Source organism: Protomyctophum bolini (genome assembly GCF_963924005.1).
Source record: "Protomyctophum bolini genome assembly, chromosome: 2".
Lineage (NCBI taxonomy): Eukaryota > Metazoa > Chordata > Actinopteri > Myctophiformes > Myctophidae > Protomyctophum > Protomyctophum bolini.
In genome coordinates this window covers 28815906-28839861 of record NC_137863.1, presented here as the reverse complement: position 1 = coordinate 28839861, position 23956 = coordinate 28815906, and the positions used below count along the sequence as shown (strand labels likewise).

The following is a 23956-nucleotide window of genomic DNA, read 5'->3' as shown; positions in this document are numbered from 1 at the left end:
CAAGTAGAACTGGCTTCTGGGGAAACAAAGGCCATCTTGTCTGCTTTAATTCTTGTGCACAGAAGACTGTCCATGGTGTGAGTAGAGTCAGAAACAACCATGGCATTTGTCCTGCCAGGACAAGAGAATGCGAGATACAGATGCCATGGTCACTTTTTCTCACCTTCACTATAGGATACAAAAGGGGGAAAAAACAGTTGTTTAATACTTCTGTCAAAACAAGATCAAAGCACATCTGCTAATCGGAAGGGGGTGGGGGCTGTAGAGCCTAACACACACTTTTATAAAGACAATGCCATTATATTTCAGCAAGGCAATTCAAAATGACAAACATTAAGACAGTGAAAAAACATAAAACGTCATTTGAATAACTGCTGAAAAGGACTTAAAGCGCCTCCCATAGGTCAACGGTCACAGGTAGTTTAATGTCTCTGCTCTTGAAGTTGTAGCCAGGAAAAGCTTGATAATAACTTTATACGAGATGTCGATAAACAAACAATATGGTGGTGACATGAACGGTAAAGCTGAAAGTGGATCGGTGTTAATTGTTTTGCTGTGATGCTCTTTTCCTGTCCAGCTCAGCTCTGCAGTCTGCACTGCTAGCTAGCATCCCCCAGTTCATAGTTGAGGCTAACAGTTAGCTAGCTATCTTACCTGCTCGACGAGGGCTGCTCTCACGACACTGGTTTGTTCCTCTCGTGTGGCTTTTAAATAAACAGTACGAGGGAACACTTTCCCATAGCCCAGCCATATGAAAGTGATAGCTCATACTCGTGAAAGTAATCCATTTGTGATAATAACTCTTTCATGGAGATCATATTCATGATTCACGTTCACGAACGGTAGTGATGATGAACCCATGTGATGATGAACAGGACGAGTTCATCACTCTTCCTCTCAGTGAGCTCGGACGAAGGGGGGGATTCTTACGCTTACATACAAAATTACACAATTTACCTAGTGTACAAATATAATAGTTTTATTGTTGTACTGTAAAACTATTTAATTAACACTTATTAATTTAGCCGTTATAGTCGAACTTGATTGCCTTCAATCTGATAAAACAATCCTAGTGGCATCGCCCCCCACGCCAATCCCAGGAAATGGTCTGTCCTTATTCTTGATCACTGATCAGGAGGATCATGGGAAGTATAGTCCATGGGCCCAGGACAGGTCAGAATTCTCACTAATCTGTAAAGGTGGCAAAGTTTGCTGTTTAGAAAAGGTCTATATCCCTAGATGATATTTCAACATTACATGATAGCCCTTCCAAAGCAAGTTATATCTAGGCTTACTTCAAGGACCATTAATACTGCAGTGGCAGTGCAACTTCAAAAGTAACCATTGCTTGGAGCAATTTTGCTTACATAATAATTTTGAAATGGTAGCCTACAACATTTTGAGCCAGATTCAAAATTACAATGTTGAGAACATTGCATTATTGACCCACCAAGACAGGACACTAATTAAACAAATTCAATTTGCACAAATGGGCTACTCTGCAATTTACCAATGTTTAGAAATAACTAATGCCATTGTGAAAAAACACACTTTGTTAATTTACTTCATTGATATGATATAAAATTAAACATGTTATTCCCAAATCTTTCTACATGCAATTTCTTACCAGCAGTCACTTCCTCTTACATTGAATGCAATGGAAGCAGTTCAACCAGGAGTTGGTCAAGTTCCTCTTGGTGTACTATTATGCCCAGGTCAAATCCACCTTGGATTTAGCCAGCGTATTCCGCAAAAGTGTAATGGTTTATACTCTGTTGAACTCCTCTACTGAGCTTCTATTTAAATATGTGAGACTCCACCTACATCCCTTCCTCAGTTTGACCTGTCTTATTAATTTGCCATAACCCCCAACACAAGTAGGCTACTGCACTTATACAGGGAAAAAATGTTATAAGAGATTAGCTCTGGTCCATAGCCTTCTACTGCTTCGATTCTGCCTGGAGGGCAGAATCAAAGCAGTAGAAGGCTATGGACCAGAGCTATAAGGGATGGACAAAGTTTAATTTCCCTTCACATAGCGGTTCAGTGTTTAATCCATTATTAAAGCTTAGTGGAAAATGCACTCACAGCACAAAACATCATAGCATTATGATTATCTCTTTTGGGACAGAATCCAAAATGCCACTGACCTCAAATAAATCACATGGCCGAATGCTGGTGCTTCTCGACAAGTAATAATGTTCAGGACAACAACTAAGTCATTATATGGTAAAAACAGTGACTTTCCACTTACTTTGAACTCTCTCTCTTAAAAAAACGAATGCATAATTTTAAGTCAAGCAAGTAAAAGAATGCCCAGGTCAAACTTTGTTTTTTATCTCTACCACTATCCAAGTTATTATTACAGCTCAATGAAAACGTGCACCCACATCACAAACTAATTGCGGTTTCATCTCTCTCTGGACTCGGATCAAAAAACCCTCACTCTCACAAAAAATCCATTATAAAAGCTACATGAAGTAATAACATTTCATGAAAGCAATAAACTTAAGTGGATTTTGACACAACCCTGTTTTATCCTCAATGAAAAACAATATCACTGAGCTTTACAGAAAACCCCTTTCCCATGGAGGTTGCAATGGTGATCATTTAGGTCGGACCTTCAATTCTCTCTTATCTCATCTCTCATTAACAGACACATGCACTAAACCTCCCAGCAGGGGTTGCCGTTTGCAATTTCCTGTGTAGTTTGGAATTTCCATCACTGTTACTTAGTAGTGGTCTCCATTAGATTATTTTCCTTTTGGCCGTTCCCCTCAGGGGTCACCACAGCAAATCATCTGCCTCCATCTCACCCTGCAGAGGTGACCACACTTTTTTGACCTGAGAGCTACTTTCAAAATGACCAGCTCAACAAGATCTAATGACCAAAATAATTATTATCCCTTTGCTGGAAATATTTACATAAGACATGCACTTGGAACAGGAAATAGAGGAGAAATGGAATTGGTAGGTTTTCTTGTATATCATTTGACGTTTGAGATGTCATGTGTTCTACCTGCACAGCCTTTGTGATCTACTGGTAGATCACAATCTACCTTTTGGGCACCCCTGCTCTATAGTATGTCCAAAGTCCAAACCATTTCAGATTACAGACCATTTTTAGCCTGGACTTAGTTTGACAGATTGTTTGAAAAATAACTGTATAGCAATGTATGCATGGGAAATGTATTATAGGCAAATTATTTGCAACGATGGTAAACATATGCCTCCTAGACGGCAATTGCCAAAGCAAATGAAGGCTGGCTATGCGAGGCTAGCAATGAAAATGCGAAAGCAAACCCAGACGAAATGCTCAGCTTGTTAAAGTGAATTAATAAAGAGACCATGAGACGTATTTGCCATTCTAAGGTCGTAATTTAAAAAAAATGCAAATTTAACAGTTTATAATAAATTAAAAGTGAACTGTAGTGTTCCAAAGCAGCAATTGGAATTGAGGATCTCTTATTACTCATTGCTACTCTGTACATGTGCGGCTCTTGAAGTATGGTCACATCAATGAAATTTAAAAAGTGCGGACTAAAAATAACACTTTGTTTCCTACTTGTATTGATCCCAAATGACTGGCCATGGAGTCTATTTGCAGAATTGCCCCTGTCATCCAGTTTCCCCAGCAGCCTCAATAGCATAGATCAGAGACAATATATGTAGGAAAAAAGGGTGTTATTTTAGTCCGTACTTGTCCTTTAAGCCAGTCTATCAGACATTACAATATATCACATTAAACCACTTCAGAGCTTGTTGGCCACTGATTGTCAACTCCATAGGGTATAACTGATAAGCAGATCCAGGTTCATGCTTGAGGCTAAAATGAGGATATTGTCCACATACAATTTGTTGGATATGGCCCTGATTGCTCAAGACGCTCAACCATCAGTCCTGAAGCACAAAAGTTTAAATAAATACAGATGAAAATTCACCATCTCAGCCATAATGTATGCTTTAGGACTACTTGCCCACAGTGCCCAGTTACATATTTGATCTCCTTTAAAGATCCACTCAAGTCATTGGTAATAATTAGAAAATGCTATAGCTAACATGTGGTCTAGAATTTATAATAAAACATATTCCAAACAAAAACAATGCCAACATTATGCTGTATGGCAAATTTAAATTTACCTGTCATCCCAATACTACTACTGTATGTAGGCTACCCTTTTCTGTTTCTAGACATTTTAAGCTTTATTCAGATCAGATCAGTGTAGACAGGAAACCAAGTGCAGAGAAAAAGGAGACATGCGACATGCACCAACCAGCCGAGCCAACATACACCCAAGGCTGACATTTATGTGTAGTTATGTCACACATAACTTCAGTCAGTGACGAACTCTGTCAAATGTTCAATTGCTTTTTTGTGGGAGCCATGGATCAAGATTCAAAACAATGTTGGTGTTCCACCCCACCCCCCAAAAAGAAAACATTGTACCAATAAAGTGCCTCATGAATGAAGCTGATGAATGACTGATAACAATGAATGACTGAGCAGACCTTTAACTTCACATGTTCAGGAAATCACACCAGCAACCAGGGTGCTACATTAAGTCAAGACTTCCTTCTTTCTTGAATTTCACCTTGTTCATAAGCACGATTTCATACATACAAAAACAGACCCTGAACTGTTTGCAGACTATGTGCTGCCAAATCAGATCATTTTTATGTTTATAGTCTTTGATGTCTTTCAAACATTTTCAGTCCTCAGTGCGCTCTTTTGTGTCTAGTTGTACACAAGCTGCAGTTCACATGCAGAAATAAACGCACATTATCTGCCTGTCCCACGCAAGGGCATCACATATCTTCACGAGGAGGCCATGTTGGTTTGTACAAGGGTTGTTGAGGTTTCCAGCTCTAGGCATAACTGGAAATTGTGGGACGGAGTTGACACTGTGGCTAATCTGAGAATACTCCTCAGACTTGATCAAACTTCACAGAGAACAACTGGAAAATCTACATGAATGCATGGGTGATCCAGCTTTATAATTCCCTGTAAGAGAAGGCAGAGAGGGAGCAATTATTTGAAGTGACAAATTATCAATAAAAGTGTGAGATTTAAGACATAATTTAAGTCAACTTCACCACTTTCCCAGCTTGTCCCAGAAAAAGCTACCTGTTGGGCCTTTTCAGTCATCCCTTTATCAGGATATATTGCATTACACATATCTGTAATATAATGAGTAAAAAAAAACACTCCACTGTATTTCAATCTAGTTTAAAGCGATCTACCAGTCTAAGCAAAATAACTACAACTAAATCCCTTGTGGCAAGTTACGTAACCTCTTGCAACTATTCTGTAGTAGAGCGATAGAAAAGCAAGACAAAATACTACAGCATTTTAAGTGAACTTTGGTTATTTATCCTTGAGTAAACAAGCATACAATTATTATATTTTTCACCTGAGGTATCAAGTTTTTCTGAATCCTCTTCAGCTTAGCTCTTTTACGTCCATTCTTTGTCACAATTGTCTCTTCATAGAATTCGTGGGCCAAGTCACCATCCTCATCAAAGTACAAGGAACTGTTGCAGACAAGCGACATTATTAATAATATAGCATTGAGGGCATAACAGTAACAGTAGTCCAGTAACTTAACTTTTAACAAATCCATTACTTAGGAATTCAGTCGTTTGTAACCCCCCCAAATCTTACATTTTGATCTCTATTGTGCCCCACAATGCGCTATCATTTCTGAGTAGGGTGACAGGAAAATGGGGAGAGATGGGGGGGGGGGGGTGACACGCAGTAAAGGCCGTCTGGATCGGGAGTCGAACCCGCAACACATTGCCAGACTGGATTACCAGCCAAGGTGCCCAGACGGCTATGCCAGCCGGGCCGGCACTATCATTTCTGTATACTTGTTCTGTGTCTCTGAGGCATAACAGGAGCTGAATGGCCTTAAGACTCATACATACTCCAGTTTTTGGTGATAGCTTATACCCGTTTTAAGTGATAAGCTATCACCTAAAACGGTGATAACCTATCACCTAAAACTGGAGTATGTATGAGCCTTTAGTGACTTGGCCAATGCTAGGCCAGTTGCCCAGCTTCTGACTCAACAACTGGACCTGTAACCTGTGAGTAGACAGAAATGGCACTGTCCCAAATAGTGAGCATTATTGAGGACTGATACATACATTTAGATAAGACTGAAAACGGTGAAATGTAACTTGAAGACTAAACAAAGCTGATCACAACAAGGAAACACTATTCAATACGCAAACAAACAACAACAAGGTCAAAACGTAGGTGTACATCTAGTAGAAGTAGAAAAGCAATAATACTTTTTCAAGCGGGGAGATTGTCTCAAATAGCCATATTAGTATATAGCAGACAGTGATTACTTGCACAACTGTTGTAATGCGATCCCTGGGTATCCTTTCTAGATATGATGTAGCCTATATTTACCTTCGTCTAGTAAACACGAAAGGAGTTGCATTTCGGAAGCTTCGTTTCGCCAGTGATGCCTGCTCATTTCCATCTTTGGTTGGGTCGTCAACACTACCCGAGCCGCTAAAAGGCCAATATCCTTTGGATTTGGAGCCACTACCTCCCATCTTCAACTACGGGACATTATTTTCTTGGTCACAGCACTCCCAGTAGTGTTGTAGATTTACTGTACAAGAGATTCAGCACTGCAGAACAGTAAAACCAAGAAGAAAATCAATGCAGGGGGAAATGCACAATTGCAGTACAATAAAGAAAATACAAAATTACATTAAAATAATAAGTCAAACTAATTTAAAATACAATTTTAGCCACCCTATCTGTGTGGCTGACTTAAAGAAAAAACCTTGGATTGGAACCAAATAGTCATAAACAGCAAATGATTCCTTTCCTTACGATGTTGTAGTTGCTAAAAGGCCAATGTAATAGACTCTCTTTTCCAAAACACATTTCATTAAGAGCTCATGCTACATAATCTAAAAGTCAATGTCGGAACTAGCTGTGTCAGAGCCCACCTCTATTTTGGGTGGAATGCCCTACTATGACGGAGTGCAACATTAGAAAAACACTATGCTACAACAACAGCTACATAGTACATACTCTCATGCTAATTAATTATTACAGTGTATCGTTTATTACAAGTTGCACTGTTGCCAAATTCGCCATATTAGCATTAGCTTTCGTTAATTTTTCAATATATATTCCAATGATATTCCAAAACAGCTGCTGTGGCTGCTGATGTTAGCAAATAGCATGGATGTTAGCTGCTATGGTTGCAAATATAGGCTAGAATGCTAAACAAACGTGGGCTATCAAACGCCTCAGGTTAACAACCAGTCTACTTCTAGTTGAAGACATACCAAAGGATGATTTGATGCGTTGTCTGTTGTCCAAATAAAATATGTGATTGTGTCGACTCGTATTTATGATATGATATTAAGTCGATAGCTGTTTGCTAATGTAACACTATGTAACACGAGCAAAAGATACAGCTAACTCTTCTGACGAATCGGACTATCAACGTCATAATGCAATACCGCCACCAACTGGCACGGAGTGTGAAGGATCGAAGGATCGAGACTGAAAGTGTTTGTTTCTGAACCATTATTTTTCTTTATCTCTCCCCCCCCCTTTTTTTCTCCATAGAAGTGTATATCTGTAGGCATATGACTATGTCTTTAATTGTTCTGATGAATTGAAAATGGAGGACCCTTATACAAGTCTTAGTGCTTTTTCACACATATACAAAACACAATCATATGCTGCTGAAAACAATACAGTTCAGTGGACATTGTTACTGTACATATACCTTACCTATTTCATGCCTACCATAGTACATATATAAAAAAAACATGTGTAATACTGTAATGAAAGGGGCCTGGGCCGTGGCTCATCGGTCGAGACACCTTGGCCGGCAGCCCGAGCCTGGCAGTGTGCCATGGGTCCGACTGCCGATCCCAACGGCGGCGGCCCCCACAGCATGTCACTCACCCATTTCCTGTCAGCCTACTGTCTGTCCCTCTATAAAAATCACACCCGTGTGAACCGAGTGGTGTAACTCCCCTCTCTCCCTCCTCCTCCTCCTCCTTTCTCTCTCTCTCTCTCTCTCTCTCTGTTTCTGCATGGCACAACAGCGCCCCTACTGGTACTCATACTGGTGCTCAAACTGCTCATACATACATAGGTGAACCCATACAGTAGGTGTACACGGACATTGCTGGTTGTAGGAGTGGTTAAAAATATAAAATAAAGGCGAAAGCCGCAAAAAAACATGTTCAAGAGCCTAGCCATATTGTAAATCTCCATGGCCCAAGATACCTGGATTAATAGATACCTAAAATAGGTAGAGTATGAATGAATAGAGTATGAATCGGCCCTGAGGGCCGATTTATACTCCAATTACCGCTGTAGTGCCTAAATGATTTCGGCTCGTCAGAAAATTTCAGTAGCACCGAAGAGACGACTTTAGGACGGTACCCGTCCCCCCGAAACTCAAATGACGTCACATTGTAGGCTCTACAGAGCCAAACCGACTTTTATTCAGCTCTAAAATAGGAGTAGGCCTATGAATCGCGCCTAATACCTCATCTTCTCTCCATCTTCATGTTATTCTCATCAATACTTTTCTTGTATTTTGCTGCCACCTCTAAGAGCAATGGCTGTGCAAAAGGCTCAGATTATTATATTTGATTGAATCCATATATAATACAACACAATAGACAGAATCTCGAGGCAAAGTTGTGACGGAGAGGGTATACGCCACGGCTCGGTGAGCTACGGTTGCTTCACTGCTTTTTGCAGATGATGTGGTCCTGATGGAACCATCAGTCGAAGATCTTCAGCTCTCACTGGATCGGTTCGCAGTCGAGTGTACGGCGGCTGGGATAAGGATCACCATCTCCAAATCTGAGGCCATGGCTCTCAGCAGGAAACTGATGGATTGTGCAGTCCAAGTAGGGAATGAGACATTACCCCAGGTGAAGGAGTTTAAGTATCTCGGGGTCTTGTTCACGAGTGAGGGGAGGACGGAGAAGGAGATCAGCCGGAGAATCGTAGTTTCAGGGGTGGTATTGCAGTCTCTGTACTGCACTGAAAAGAGAGTTGAGCCAGAGAAGAGCTCTCTGTCTACCAAGCAATCTTCATTCCTACTGTCACCTCACCTATAGTCATGAAGTGTGGGTCATGACCGAAAGAATAAGGTCGTGGATACAAGCAGGCGCGGCTGAAAAGAATGTTCTCCGACGGTAGCTGGCATCTCCCTAGATAGGGTAGAGTCGCTGCTTCTTCGCTTGGAAAGGAGTCAGCTTAGGTGGTTCGGGCACCTGGTTATATGCCTCTCGAGCGTCTCCCTAGGGAGGTCCTTGAAGCACGTCCCACTGGGAGGAGACCCCAGGGCAGACCAAGGATCAGATGGAGGGATTATATCTCTAAACTGGCCCTGGAACACCTCGGGATTCCCCAGGAGGAAGTTACTAATGTTGGAGAGGGAAGTCTGGAGCTCTCTGGTGGAGCTGTTGCCCCCGCAACCCGACTACGGATAAGCTGGAAGCTGAAGATGGATGGATGGACAATATATGCCCTGCTAGTACATTGAGTTTAAAAGAGCATTGTTTGTCTTCTTGCATTGTTCACTATAATACAATAAATACAATACCTTGAAGTCTTTATAGTCTTCTCTTCAAATTATTATCAACAATCATACACCAAGCGTCAAGCGACACCAATGGTTGCTTACGCCAGAACTACACCCAACAGATCTGTAGCTACTCCCCAGTCAATATACCAGCACACCCACGGAAGGTTGGTACTTGTACTTGTTGAGCGGTGCCTCCGCTCCATTACGGAGCTATGTGTGTCCGTATGTCTGTCTGTCTGTCTGTCTGTCTGTATGTGGGGGTCCCTGGGGATTTCTCGACCGTTTCGGATGTGGGACGGCTCGCCGGAACTGGGCAGGCACCCTGGGTGCATTCCTGGGGGTCTGGATGTTCTGGGGACCCCCACACAGTACACTACAATACACTACAGAGCACAGTAACTATAAAAATACATGTATACTGCTCAGTTCACACAGGTGTGATTTTACATTACAAGTGCTAAAATGTTCTGTTTGTCAGAAAAGCAGTAAATGCACTGCTTTGAAGAAAGTGGGCTGCATGACCATTATGGGTATGAAGCTCTTATGTTATGGCTATGGCTATGGCCTTGTACCATTGACATCACAAAAGTCCACAAACTGTAAGCCCAGTAATGAAAAAACGAAATGCCCTTATACATTTACCTTATTTGTAAATACATCCAGCTTGCTCATATGCCAAAGCTTTTATCCGATTGATAAACTGATGTAGCCTATCTTCGTTCTTAGAATTTTCAGCAATTATAAACTTTGATCTATTCCAGTATCTTGGGCCTTGGAGATTTACAATAGGCTATAGGCTCCTGAAGGGAGAGAGACCTTTTTTTACTGTGACAGTAAGGTCTAAATATTGACAAAACCATTGTCCGATTGTCTTCTAAGTAACTAACCAATAATCAATACGGGATTGATAGGAAGAAGCACTGTTGTCTACCATCAGTATTTTCTTTTTGATGCATGTGCAGGTGATTAATACGAAATTGCCAATTGGAGACCGAAACACACACAGAAGTTACAACCTAATTAAACAATATAAAATATTCATGAAAATGATTAGTAGGCTACATTGCATTGATTATCAGCCCCCAGTGGATAGAAACGGCCGGGCGGTTGCTTTCTAAGGGCTGTTGTTCTAAAACTTTTAAACTATAACGTCTTTTTGCAGTAGCCTACCTATAGGATAAATCTTTGCTGAAACAAAGAGTTTGTCTTACCCTGGTCTACTTCATAGCCTATCAAACCATATGCTTAAAGTTCAGTGTAGGTCGGACACAACCACAACATTTGATCCTGTCTCTGGTTTGACATCAATTTTGATCTAAAGGTCCAAACTCAAATTCTCCCCAGTGCAAGGAGCAATATAGGCTTACTGGTAAACATCCAGAGACCAGGGTTGAAATGGGTAGAGCAGAAAAGTTACATAAGGTTGTAACATTAAAACAACTACACAAACATTACAACATTCACAAAAAATGTCACCAAATAAGTATACAGTATTTTCATCAGTTTATTAGAAAATTAGAATACACATTATTTCATGTTCCTACTTTCTCAACTAATTTCACAGTTCCATTTTAAGTGCTGAAATTTGAATAACAAAAGATTAACTTTACAGTGTATAATTTAACATCAAGGACCGGTAGCATGTCCTCTTCATAATTGTATAAACATTCCAGTGCAGCAGCATGACCTTGCTTTGACAGAACTGCATTCAATTAAGACTAAGAAATTAATATTATTCACACATTTGAGTTTATTAATATACAGCAGTGGCAGTGGCTTAGGGGTAGAGTGGCTGCTTGGCAACCAGAAGGTTCCCAGTTCGATCCCGGGCTGTCGAAGTGTATTGAGCAAGATGCTGAACGCCTAATTGCTCCCAATGAGCAGGTTGGTGCCTTATATGGTTTCCCCCGCCATCAGTGTGTGCATAGGTGAATGTAATGCACAATCTCTGTATAAAGCTCCTTGAATAAAGGCGATATGTACTGTAAATGCAACATTTACCACTTTACAAAAGGTAAGCCTAAACCTATTATAAGTCTATCCCTACTTCATTATGTCATTATTTCCCTATTTCTGTAAATGTCTATAATGTTTAATTGAGTGATCAACCAGAGCTTGTGATGCTTGCCATGGCTTGTTTCATCTTGTCCCTGGCAACTGCATAGCGCTTCACTATCTGCCGGACATACGTTTCTTCCTCGCGCTGAAGAATTCGCAGAAAGTTGTGCAACTCTGGAAGGCTAAATGCGTCCCACTGTAGGGAAGAAAATGCTTTCAAGTTATGCACATATTCATTTGTAATTAGCTCTGAGCTCTTAACATCTTGAAGATGAAGATGAAAACTCACATTTACTTCCCCCGTTTCATTCTCTTTCAGAACCAGACTAAGGACCTTTTCACTGGGACCAGCACAAAGACGCAGATGGAGGGGACATTCATCATCAGACAGTTTACGTAGGTTCACTTGGGAGAATGAAGAAAATAAATGAGTAGTATACAATCTAAATAATATAATACTGTAATCTTCATACTATACTTGAAGTTCATGGAATTCACCCACACATTCTCAGTGGCTATGGGATCTTTTGTACTCTCTGAGTCTGAATCCAGCAGTTGATTAGCACCTCAGAGAATAAACCGTCCTGTTGTTATCTCTGGCCAGGAGGCAATCATTTTCATCTCTGCCATGGCCAGAATGGCTGTCTGTCGGTCCGCCTGTCTGTGAGCAGGCTTGCAGGAGGGGCCCATTTAGTACAAAATGCCACCCTAAACACATTGAGGCCTCATAACACACAATGTTACAAATCAATGTTTGTTGCAGGCGGTGAAGCCACGCTCGACACGGCAACGCGCTCGCTTTAGCTCGCTCTGTGGTGTCTCTCGTGGCTCAAGTTCGGTAGAGGCAGCGACCCTCCATCACAGTCTATGGGGAGGATTTCAGTGTAATATGTACCGATTTTGGGGTTTTCCTTGTACGGAAATGTCAATCTGTGCTATTTCACCATGTTTGGGTGAGACCGGCTTGTGAAGACACTGTTTTTTTCCTTTGCTAGTAATGCTCTCGTGCGTCAAACAAGGTTTTCATACTTGATATTTTTTACCTGTAAACAAACAATTGTGGGCAAGGTTTATTTCTTACAAAAACAGCAAATCTTCAACTCAAAATCCAATCATCCCCAAAATGGAATTGCATGTTATGGGGCCTCTATAGACGAATCCACAGAGGGGTGCCCTGGGTGCAGCATCACTGAAGTTTACGGATTAGTGCTCTAGTCTGTAGGCCAGGTGTAGCCAATCAGTTAATGGTACACCTCACTAATGGCAGCGCCCAAGGCACCCCTATGTGGATTCATCTATAGCACGAACGTTCAAAAGCGCTTTAAAATCAATAGGGATTTCATTTTTAAAGGAGACCATGAAATTCGAAAATGGCATTACCTTGATTTAGCCGCTCAATGCGTTCAAACAGGGCAAACTTTGCAGGGTTGTCCACCACGGTAAACTTGTTGAGCAGTGCTTCTATGACTTCCCGTGCCCTTGTGCGGGAGCTTATATGCAGGTGTTTGGCAGTGTCTTTAGGGAGGTAAAATGATGTCCGGCGTTTTAGTCTACCCTCCTGTTGAACTCCTTCCTGTGTCAACGACATCTTCCAAAGAGGTGGGAGAGAGATAGGTCGAGTCAGCTGGAAATGGACCTTTACGAATCCAGTGTATGACCCATCCTTATTCTACGAGGTGAGGGGATATATATAAATCACAACATTGTGAGTTAAACACAGTGATATACACAAGTAACAAATGTCAATATCAAATGTAAATGCAAAGGACATAATAATATTATTATTGTGCAAACCCAAATGTACAGACAAATACATCAATTACATATTCACTTACAATCACCATGTAGTGGTTGCTGTTAATCTGAACATTATATTCTTTGACCTTTTGCTGAATTTTGCCAACAGTCAACTCTCGTTTATCCCAACCGAATTGTTCGTCCTGAAATGGAGACCAAATAAATACAATGTAGAAAATAATAGGCTAAAAGATGTCATGGGGGAGCTTGTCGTTGATTACAGCATTGATGAAGAACACAATTTACTGTGCAATGAAAACCGCCCTATTTGCCTGCGCGGGTGACGCTGATTTTGCCTGCCAGCCAATCATGCACTCAATATGTACTGCACCCCTACAGGTTTTTACTTCTCCGTGCAATGGAAAAGGCTTTGAATTGAAATCTTCTTCAGTCTTACTGTATAGTGGCAGAATTGCTTTCATGCATCCTATATAATATGATATGCATATATTTTGAACAATGCCTCACATGAGCGTTGTGTGCTAATGTTGCTGAGCTGTAAGCGTAGCATCATCAGCTGAGCTGTGTGGCTCACTTTATGCATGTTGCAGTCGGACACTAATTGCCAAGAATGATCACTACATTTGCTCAAAGTGTTTCTTACCACATTTGTATCTGTTTCTAGGGTGTCTACAGAGAAATCAGTTTCTTGTCCTGTTGATGTTCTGATATCTGTGCTGCAGTGTAACTGGATGAATGGGCGGCAGCGGTCATGACAAGTGTAACTGCAATCTGAGAAGGGGGAGAGGGGAGGAGAGAGAGAGAGAGAGAGAGAGAGAGAGAGAGCTGATAGGCCATCAAATATATTTGGCTGCAGCATACTTAAACTGAACAATATTTTCTGCCGCCTTCGGAAGGGCTTGCCGAACTGAAGAATGTTCGGCGAGGACTTACCGGTAAGTGTTTTATACTGCCTCAGAACTGGGCTGAGCTGAGTGCTGGTTACACCGTGCCCACTCAATATTCTGCTTGGATCTCTTGTGTTTAGTTTTGTCAATCTCTGACATGCTTATAATTTCTGGGGACAGACAGTGCGTGCTGCCGAAAATCTTGAAGGTGCAAGAACTACTGAACAAAGTTCTGAAATGCACTGCCGACATTCTTTTGTTCTTATCAACATAGCCGAACAAAGTTTGGCATATGGTTATGCTGCAGCTTTAATTGATTGACTTTGAAGTTGGTTATAAACTACTTGTCTTTCTATTTGCTTTAGCAAGCTTTTCTTGGAGGCTTTTGCTATCAGGTCCTGTCACTCTCCACTCTAATCTATGCCGACTGATAAAGCACAACGCCCTTAAAGATATCTTAGGAACAACAAAAATATTCTCATGAAGCTCTCCAGAGCTTCCTGCTGATAGGGTCAAGCTATGAGATCACGTTTTGCCTGTTTGGAAAAATAACAGATCCATTTCTGTTCTTTCTTTCTTTTTTTGTGGTACAACCACTCCCTTACGGAGCTATGTGTGTGGGTGGGACGGTGGGTGGCTGGCTGGGTACGACCACGAAAACAGCATGGTTGTTTTTCACCACCTGTGTGCAACCTAACGCACACACAAACACACACACACACACACACACACACACACACACACACACACACTAAGGCCCTCATTTATCAATCGAGTGTAAAATCTGCCACAGATTCGAGTGCAGGTTTCGTAGTACACCCACATCGCCACGGCATTTATAAAGTGATCGCAAACAGCTGATCCTTCCTTAATTTCGTTCTGACGTTAATAAATGTGACGGCTGAAATCTATCTGGCACGCCCTATGAAATCAAGCCTCGCCCTCGTTTTTGCGACATGAACAATTGCAATACGACGGCTGGTAAGTTTGGTAACCAGGGTTACACACACACCTCACCCCCCTCTCATACACACACACACACACACACACACACGCAACTTAATTGCAAGCCCAACTAACTGGTGTCTTGTTAAATAAATAAAGAGCGAACACCTGCATGAATTAAATAAAGTTGTAGGCCTACCCTGTCTGTTTCCCTCTCACCTCGCTTGCCTTGCTGTCATGTCCACGCACGCACCGACCTACATGACACGTACATCGACATCGCATCGCCATGAATGGAATTAGTTTGTAGGCTGGCCTTTATACATTTTACCCATTCGTGCGCAGTGCACGGCGAAGGCGTGATACTGCGTACTGCTGTGATATTAAAGTCCTGTGGATGACTCAGTGATGCCTGCATGAGAGATAGGCTATCATGTCGTCAAGGCAGTCATAATCAACGTTTATGTAGTGATTTGATCATTGATGAACGAATCATAAACATATGGATGAAGGCTTGCCGCTTGCATGTGTGCTGGTATGTGTTGGCGACGCACGCCGCGGTCTCGCTTTTATCTGAACTGTCAAAACTGTCAAAACCTGTCTAAGCACTTATTTAAATGGTGAATGATTAAGCCCCTTACACCTATAGCCTGCTAGTACTTACTACAAATAGGCAAGCTGTATGCTTGTCATTGTCACTTGGAAATAAAGGCGTGCAGTCCATTTATGCCTTTTTTTTATAATATCATAATCACATATGCCGCATCACCGCATGCGCTCCAAAATCATCTCACAAGTGCGCTTGCATAACAAGGCCAGTAAAGCACTGTTTGATTAAGCACAAACTAATACATTGTAAACATGTTATATTGTTTTTAATTGCGCGATTTTAATTACTTGTAAAGTTGGAAATCTCTCCCTTTTTTTTACATACACATACCGTTTTATATTAACATTTTAGGAGTGAAAACATATGTTTAGATGCCTGTGACAGCGTGTCAGCAGTTCAGACAAGGCTGCTCCGCTTGTGTACGACAGAAAAACAGCCAAGGAAAAAGCGTAAGCAAGCTGCCGACCAGACGTGGGTTTTGAACGTTGTCACGTTCAATTTCAAGCCTTGCCGGAAATGGTAAATGTCGAAAATGTCGGCAATTTCGGCGTGCACCCATATTTTGGCGTACGCAACTACGCACGGTTGATACATGAGGGCCTATCTATATATGATGCTTCCGGGTGTGCCAGTACAGTACAGTACAGTACAGTACAGTAGAGGGACCGCCACACGGTAACTCTGTCATTACTCCCCCCCCCCCCCCTGGGAACCCCCACACGGACTTGCACCACTCACTTCACACAGGAGTGATTTTTACTTGTTTTTACAATCATGGAACTTTGAAAATGATGAAAATATCATAAATAGATTAATATTTGTTTTTACAGGAAGCAGCCATACATTTAACTTAATACTAATCATAATTTGGGCATGTATGAAATCTATGAGGCTAAAGTTGGAAGAAACAAATATGGTATTAAAGTTAACGATGGCTATAGTCTACTGTATCTTTAAGTTCCTTTGCAGAATCATAATAACTCAAGGCAAGACAATACAAATCAGTTTGATCTTATCTGTAATTAACTATTTTTTACTCACTGGCACAGCGTAAGCTCTGTCTGTAAAGACCCCAGATGAAGTCTCCACACAGGTCACACCAGGTGAGATGGGTGTAACCACAAGGCTGGAAGTCATGTCCCTCGGCTGCTTCCCCTGGGAAACGCAATGGTCCCTCAAAGCTGACAGTATCTCCAACCATATGGGCAACCAGAGACTGGCTGGGTTGCCTCAGGGTTAATGGTGGAGGTGCTGCCCAGATTGTAGGGGTAGCTAGTTCAATATGATCGCTTTGACTGAGGTCCTTCAGCTCAATCAGTTCACCTTTAGACATCTTATCCCTGGCACAGAGACTGACATGTCATATGAACACTCGCCATCCAGAGTTATCATGGGTTTATAGGGAACTTGTCCAGACTTATGAGTTCATAGTGAACCTCTCCACCTGTCTAGAGTTATCATGGGTTTACTACGGTGGAAAATCTCCACACAATTATCATGGATTTAGAGGGGATCTCAACAACCATAATGAGGATCTGAAAAACATCAGATGATGATCCAGCTTTATTTCTTGATTCATTCCATTTTGAGGTGGATTCGTTGTGGATTAACAGGTGGCCAGGGAGTCCTTGGGCCTGCAAATTTTTCCAGAACATACAAAGTGTAAGTTAGTACAAACTTACAAAGCAACAACACTTGCTGCATATACAATAAAAAACTATATGACCCAAAAGTGACATTGAACACTGTTTTTTTTTAAATGTATCCTTCTCAGTAAGTCTGTTTTATGAGTATGATTATTATGCTTTTGAAAAGCATAAACTTTGAAGGCATTTTCTTCCTGTTTTAATTAAGGTTCTGGCAATGGTTATATAGGCTATACTTTAATGCTTCCATGTATAATGTAAGATTAGAAACACTTCCAAATCAGCCGGAATCACAGCATTGTAAATGTATTTTCAATGCTTTATTTTGTAATGCTTAATTTAAAATGTATAGTGATTTAAAAATTGAACTATGAATCAAAACATTTCTCCCATAAAATGAGGTCCTGGTATTAAATAATCATAGACCAGTGCTTTTCAAGCCACTGGTAAAAACATAGAGAACCCCGGCTATAGCCTACTATATTTCATCTTCACAATGTTCTATACAAGCTCAGTCAGATGCTATTTTCTGTACTTAAAAATAATAACAAATTATTCCCCAAAATAGGAACGCCAGGGTTTGATTTAATTTCAATCCATAGTCCACATACAAAAAAGGAGTGGAAAGAGATTAACCTTTATTATGGCATGGATTCATGCATGAGATTATATTGAAATGTAGGGTAAAATGACTATTATAATCCTGTACAAACAAACAACTCATATTCATATTGGTATCGTTTTTTGTGGTTGTAAAATATAGCAGCATACTCTGGAAAACATAATTCAAGCACTCTAAATAAGTATAGGCTACATCTTCTTATAGCTATTACTAGTTATTTTTGGAGTCAAACATTATAGGCTAATTTGTTGCACTTGCTATAGTATAGTGGCTATACATTATCAGTAGGTAATATTGTTCTGAAATTGACCATTCTGTGCAATGAGTAGGCCTAGGCTAAATCAAAATTGAAAGTATTTCTATTTTCTACACTTGTGGTATTAATAAATCTACTTCCTTCACTGCCATCCATGCACTGCCAGTTATAGGCGATAATGCAAACGGTGCCGTATCACATCATGACATTTAATTTAAATTGTTATAAAAAAATAAACGCTTTTAATTGTAGCTAATATAGTCTTCACTACTACAGCATATATGCATATCGCAAACAAAGGGTGGGAGGAGGGGTGCATGCAACCTGTTTGTTTATAAGCGTTTTGTGTCTAAAATGAATTTAAAGCTATCTATTTTTATATTGTTAGGCCAAATCAAGATATGTAGCCTATAGACACGTGTAGGATACTTTGTTGAAACTTTGTTACGTGTTCTCCTGTTGCATTGTGACTTGAACAAACTGCTCGTTTGCCAACTGGGTCACCTCACCACGGAACAATTATTCACACAGGGCAACAACAAGGGTACATTGTAACAGGCTCACTTAAACACCCTGTCTAATATCATTCTATAACTTCATTTATGTAGTGTTAAAGTTTAGTATAAGGTTACTGTAAAAAAGAAAAAGGAGAAAAAAAGACATATCTTTCGCTAATTATTACAATATCAATATGCATCGCCGGCCGCCTCAACCGTTAGGCAGGCTACAGGGCTGTCAAATGTCCTAATCTTGTAGCTTTATCTAAAACGGGAACAATCCGTTTGTTTGACAGCCTGGTGAATCTTGATATTCTGACATAAAATGTTTAACATTGCCTTACCTTAGTATTCACCAGCCACACAGCCAAGCGTTTCTGAAATGTAGTGACTTGAGCAGCAGTGGTTCAGTTTGGTTAGATAACTCATCGCTTCGTTGCACAGTGCACTGTCGCACGCTCCTCAATTCGCGCATGCACATTAGGCAACACCGAAACGGATTACTGTTTAATCCAGGGTAGTCTGTGGGAGGCTGGAGCAAACTGGGTGAATCAGATTCACACAGTTTGCTCATGAACGAATCCCATGTGTTCCAGGCAGAAATAGCCTCTATATGGCACATATGGGCCAGGGTCTTCAACATTTCCAAGGCCAGGGACCGAATTAAGGAAGGACCTAATCTGAGACTCGAGCGAGAGCAGGGACCCTCACCCCACTAGCCTATATTTTGTGTAAAATTGTGTTGCATAGCCTATTCAACTTTTTCATAGATTCCATATACCGGTAGTTTAATTTCATAGGCCTACTTGTTTGACAGTGAATCATATGAGCACTCAGCAGTGTTGTGTAAATTAATGTTTGTTTGTTTACAGATGATCTTTTCCATGTTGGATGTTAATGTGTATATTTGAACACATTTAAACCCAATACTTAAACTTGACTTTTGGCTCTGTTGGTCTGCAACTCTGCACGTTTTCCCCTCTTCTATTCACCAAACCTGATGGCTGTGAGTTTGTAGATCAGCTATTTTCACCAAAATGTTCGCCCCAGAATAGGGGCGAGGTTGCAAGTGGTTATGTAAAAAAACCAAGAATGAAATCAAGAAAGAAAATCTTACTATCACACAAAGATTTTGCACCCCTCCCTGTATTGCCTTAAAGTGCAGTTCAGATTTTGTATAACAACATACATTAACTTATGTATAAATAGGCTGTTTTCATTTACATGTTCGCTTTTTAGGGCATAATAAATCACTTTAAAACAAGCTGTTTTGCTCGTAGCATCATATGATACCAGTAAAAATAAATCTTAGCCTATGCTCTAAAATTATGTCAAAAAACAAGCTTGTTTTAGTTGTTAAGTAGGGCTTAGTAGGCCTATTGTTCGATTTTTGGAACCATAGTCTTATAATAGCATAATTAATGAATAGGTTTATTTAGAAATCAGGCCTGGGGGGAAGCCTTGAGGTGCAAATATGGTGTCCAATGGGTAGCCAATGCCTACTTGTTCTATATGAGCTAATAGATTATTTTATGTTTTATCTGCGATCAAACTCTAGTTATAGCAGTTATTATTAGCAGCAGATACAACTGAAAACAAGCAAGAATGCATGTGTTGTGACTCATGTCTAGTGCCTTAACTGCATGGTCCAACCAGCGGAGTCACACGCTTAGGAGGAATTAGAGCCCAAGGATGGATGAACAATGAGCGTCCATTGAGAAGTCGGATTGGAATGAGTGGTATATTTTCTCTCTAGTAAGTCTCTAAAACAAGTCTAAGACAATGCAATGTTAAACTATTGTAGCATCTTGTGCATTGGACAGAGATGCTTCCCAGTATAGGGCCTATGCCTCATGGCACACACCAGGATTTGGTTATTGTTGTGTTATTATTGAGTCATCCCTTCATTAGTGTGGTTGCAGACTATAGTAATTGCCCGACTTTTTTGATTTGTGTGTTTGTGGATGAGACCCTATCAATAGGGAGTAATGGCAGTAATACCCCCTTTTCCTCTTTAATGAGCTGGTTTGGTGTTACTGTTCCTAGAGAAATATACATAGGTATCCTGTGAGTCTAAACAGGGACCCTCATAAACTCACAATCTGTATATCTGTCTATACCCAGTACGTGTGGTGCATGGGGATAGTACACAATACACATACAGATATAATTATTTAATAATTATTATTGTGTGACTGTGTCTATGTATTTATTTTTTATTGTAGGCCTACTGTCATAATTATGTGATGTCATTCATGTTTCATGCTTTTTTCTTCTTATATTTAAACAATAAACAGGCATAATTCCCAATTTCCCATCGTCATTCATATACTGGCCATATATGGAGTGTCTTGAGTGTACAGGGTTTGATGAGGTCAAATGGAATGTCAGAACAGGTCATCTCCATATATGGAGATCTAAGGGTGGCAGCGGGGGCAGTGTCTTGAGTGTACAGGGTTTGAGGAGGGCCGGGCTTTAATTTATCCTGACCTATCAGTCAAAAGGGAGACATCGAAGAGGAAGGACAAGTGTGGAGGAATCAACATATTATGGAATGTCAGAACAGGTCAGCTCCATATATGGAGATCTAAGGGTTTGAGGTCAGATGTATAGAGTTGCTGGCCGGCTCCATATAATTATATGCATGATATAGGTGATGATCCAGTCTTCTCCATGTATGGCTATCCAGGATTTGATGAGGTCAGTGTCGTGATCTTCATATGGAAACGGCCATACATGGGGCGTGTCACGAGGAGTGACAGACTGACAACCATATGACCATATACATGGTGGCGTGGCGGAGTCACTGACAGGTTTTCATAGTAATCTGCGACCTACAGTTGCGAAGAAATATGTTTAGACCTATACAATGGATGTTTAGACCACATTCCCAATCCCTAATTTGATTAAAACTGAATCGTTCTACCCAGAGCCATCTAATAGAAGAGTTACGATATTGAGGGGGCGGAAACAGAGCGCTCGAGTGCTGTTCATGCAGCCTGAACTGAGACGAGCTGGAGTTGGAAATACATTGTTTTCAACAGAGGCAGCGCAAATAAGAGCTATTTTAATCATTAAAGCTGGGCTGTTGCCCGAGTCCAATGCATTTCTGCCTACTTCCGGTCCAGGACTTGTCCCAGTTGGTTATCCCCATCCCCATAGATATATATAAAGGCTAGATGGCTCAAGGCGGAGTCTGACGTAGATCACCCGGCGGCCATCTTGCTTCGGGACTACAGTACACTATGTTCAATGGCAGCTCAAACAAAAACAGTCATAACTCGCTCAAATCTTGACGGATTTACAAACGGGTTGGTTTATTACAAATGTTGTCGGCTTAATTTAGTTTTTTATATGAACGTCTTATAAAAGCATATAAGTATGCGGACGTCTCTGACGTTTATAACAAACCAAACCGTTTGAAAATCGGTTACAAATTGAGCAAGTTATGGTTTTAAAAGTACATGCCCCATAGACACATCTGTTATGCAGCACCGAAGTAAGATGGCCGCCGCGTATACGTATATCTATATCGATATCTATATCCCCATTCAGTCTACGTAGGAGAGCCGCCATTTGACTGGCCCTGAGGACTGGCCCCATGAAGTAAACGTAGTTTGCGTAACTCTGTCTATATCTAAGGTTCTGCCTCTGCTAATGACTACACCAGTTTACAATATGAACTTCCTTTCCCAGCAGGCGCTTGGGGTAAACAAGGAAGCGTCCACGTCAACGCACATCATCAGTCAGAAGCGTCATCTGAGCTGAACATTTTTTACTTTTATATAATATGTATTACTGTGAATGTTATCCCACAAATTAAGGTCTCTGTTTAAGATAAAACTTCTGCACTATTTGGGGAATGGTTTCTAGCATTTTCGGAGGCATGGCGCTCATCCTATCGAAGTTCACCTACGGTAAACACGAGCAGTCTACTCTAGTACGTGGTCATTGATTGCAGGCAACGTCTTTGGTCCGCAAACATGGCACAGATTAGAACATTGGAACCCGAGCCTCGGATCTACAGTTATGCTAAAACAGTGTGCGTGGTGGTGACCCACTTTATATGTATTGGCTTTACGGGGTTCATTGTAGTCCTGTCACGACCAGGGTCAAGTGAGTGGTCTTTTTCATATCCATAACTCTCACAATGTCATTTGCCCATTCATTACTTTTAAAACTATTTATTTTATCTTAGGTTGGTTTTCATGGCATCCTTTCCTCATGACAATGGCTGTAAGTTAATACCTATGTCATTGTTACGGTTATGCTCAACCTGGAAGATGGAACATGACTTAAACTACTTACTCTTTCTCATCAGTTCTTCCTCTTCATGACTGAAGCCATACTCATCTTCTCTCGCCACGGCTCCCCTATCAGGAAACTTCCACATAAAACCAAGGGACGCTTTCACTGGATCCTGCAATGTCTCTGCGTTAGTTGCGCTGCCTTGGGCATGGCAACTATCAGCTACAATAAGCACCTTAATGGAAAACCTCACTTCACCTCATGGCATGGCCTACTCGGCCTAGTGACAGTCTGTGTTGTTGGGGTGCAGTCACTAGCAGCTCTGCCCCTGATCTATCACTCTCTAGCAAAGGGATGGTCCCTGGCCAAGCTGAAGCGCTACCATGCCACATCTGGTCTCATCACATACCTCCTTGGTAGTGTGAGTGTTTTCCTGGGCATCAATTCTGCCTGGTTCACTGCATCTGTAGGGGTATACACGTGGTACCTGTCAGCACTCTGCCCTGCCTTTTCTGCCCTAGCTGTAATGAGCCAAGTGACAAATGCTTACATGCTTAGAAAACGTCTGGAGTCCTGACATACTCCCATATAGTCCATAACATTCAATATCACTATGCATTGTGTTATACAACCATATTTCTAATTCTTTTGTATATGTAATTATGATTACCAAAATCTGTTTAAATTCTATAATGGAACTATGCCTGACTTAATTTTCTGACTGAATTCTGAAGTTTTAGACTGAATCCTAAAATAATAAATGTATTATGCAATGCTTCAATTAAAACATTTACCTACTATGCACACTGCAATAGAAGAGTGTTTTATTGTTAAAA

At 40.9% G+C, this 23956-nt stretch overlaps 5 protein-coding genes across 5 annotated transcripts in view; 2 read left to right on the top strand and 3 right to left on the bottom strand.

Moving 5' to 3' along the window:
* hyal2b (hyaluronidase 2b) overlaps positions 1–769 on the bottom strand; it is a gene marked incomplete at its 5' end in the record, with an annotated part of 6015 nt that extends 5246 nt beyond the window's left edge. Inside the window, 2 exons of the mRNA XM_080790210.1 lie at positions 164–168; positions 655–769. Coding sequence (XP_080646336.1) covers positions 164–168; positions 655–769 — 120 coding nt within the window. The remainder of the gene's footprint in view (positions 1–163; positions 169–654) is intronic.
* Positions 1–1693, top strand: part of eno1b (enolase 1b, (alpha)) — a 185590-nt gene extending 183897 nt beyond the window's left edge. The window contains exon 13 of the transcript XR_013965620.1: positions 1680–1693. The gene's annotated coding sequence lies outside the window, so the exon portion shown is untranslated. The remainder of the gene's footprint in view (positions 1–1679) is intronic.
* Positions 1694–2179: 486 nt separating this feature from the next.
* Positions 2180–7466, bottom strand: tusc2b (tumor suppressor 2, mitochondrial calcium regulator b). Its single transcript, XM_080780831.1, has 4 exons — positions 7318–7466; positions 6419–6645; positions 5412–5532; positions 2180–5002 (listed from the first exon to the last, which is right to left on the bottom strand). The coding sequence occupies exons 2-4, from the start codon at positions 6565–6567 to the stop codon at positions 4937–4939; spliced, it is 336 nt and encodes a 111-aa protein (XP_080636957.1). The 5' UTR covers positions 6568–6645; positions 7318–7466; the 3' UTR covers positions 2180–4936.
* Positions 7467–11697: 4231 nt separating this feature from the next.
* On the bottom strand, positions 11698–17184 carry rassf1 (Ras association domain family member 1; the record flags this gene model as incomplete). The annotated part of the gene is made up of 6 exons (XM_080779674.1): positions 11698–11847; positions 11941–12056; positions 13032–13320; positions 13487–13591; positions 14053–14180; positions 16893–17184. 6 exons carry the CDS (start codon positions 17182–17184, stop codon positions 11698–11700), a joined length of 1080 nt encoding a protein of 359 aa, XP_080635800.1.
* A 5421-nt stretch (positions 17185–22605) lies between these two features.
* cyb561d2 (cytochrome b561 family, member D2) lies at positions 22606–23891 on the top strand. The gene is made up of 3 exons (XM_080781078.1): positions 22606–22988; positions 23071–23108; positions 23194–23891. Exons 1-3 carry the CDS (start codon positions 22856–22858, stop codon positions 23695–23697), a joined length of 675 nt encoding a protein of 224 aa, XP_080637204.1. The 5' UTR covers positions 22606–22855; the 3' UTR covers positions 23698–23891.
* Positions 23892–23956: the final 65 nt, after the last annotated feature.

Bases quoted from the DNA above. Each gene is read 5' to 3' on its own strand.
- cyb561d2 (XM_080781078.1), top strand. From the start codon at position 22,856: ATGGCACAGATTAGAACATTGGAACCCGAGCCTCGGATCTACAGTTAT. The intron at 22,989-23,070 runs GTGAGTGGTCTT...ATTTTATCTTAG, and splicing joins CCTGTCACGACCAGGGTCAA to GTTGGTTTTCATGGCATCCT. The intron at 23,109-23,193 runs GTAAGTTAATAC...CTTTCTCATCAG, and splicing joins CTTTCCTCATGACAATGGCT to TTCTTCCTCTTCATGACTGA.
- tusc2b (XM_080780831.1), bottom strand. From the start codon at position 6,567: ATGGGAGGTAGTGGCTCCAAATCCAAAGGATATTGGCCTTTTAGCGGC. The intron at 5,533-6,418 runs GTAAATATAGGC...TGTCTGCAACAG, and splicing joins TTCGTGTTTACTAGACGAAG to TTCCTTGTACTTTGATGAGG. The intron at 5,003-5,411 runs GTGAAAAATATA...CTTCTCTTACAG, and splicing joins AGAAAAACTTGATACCTCAG to GGAATTATAAAGCTGGATCA.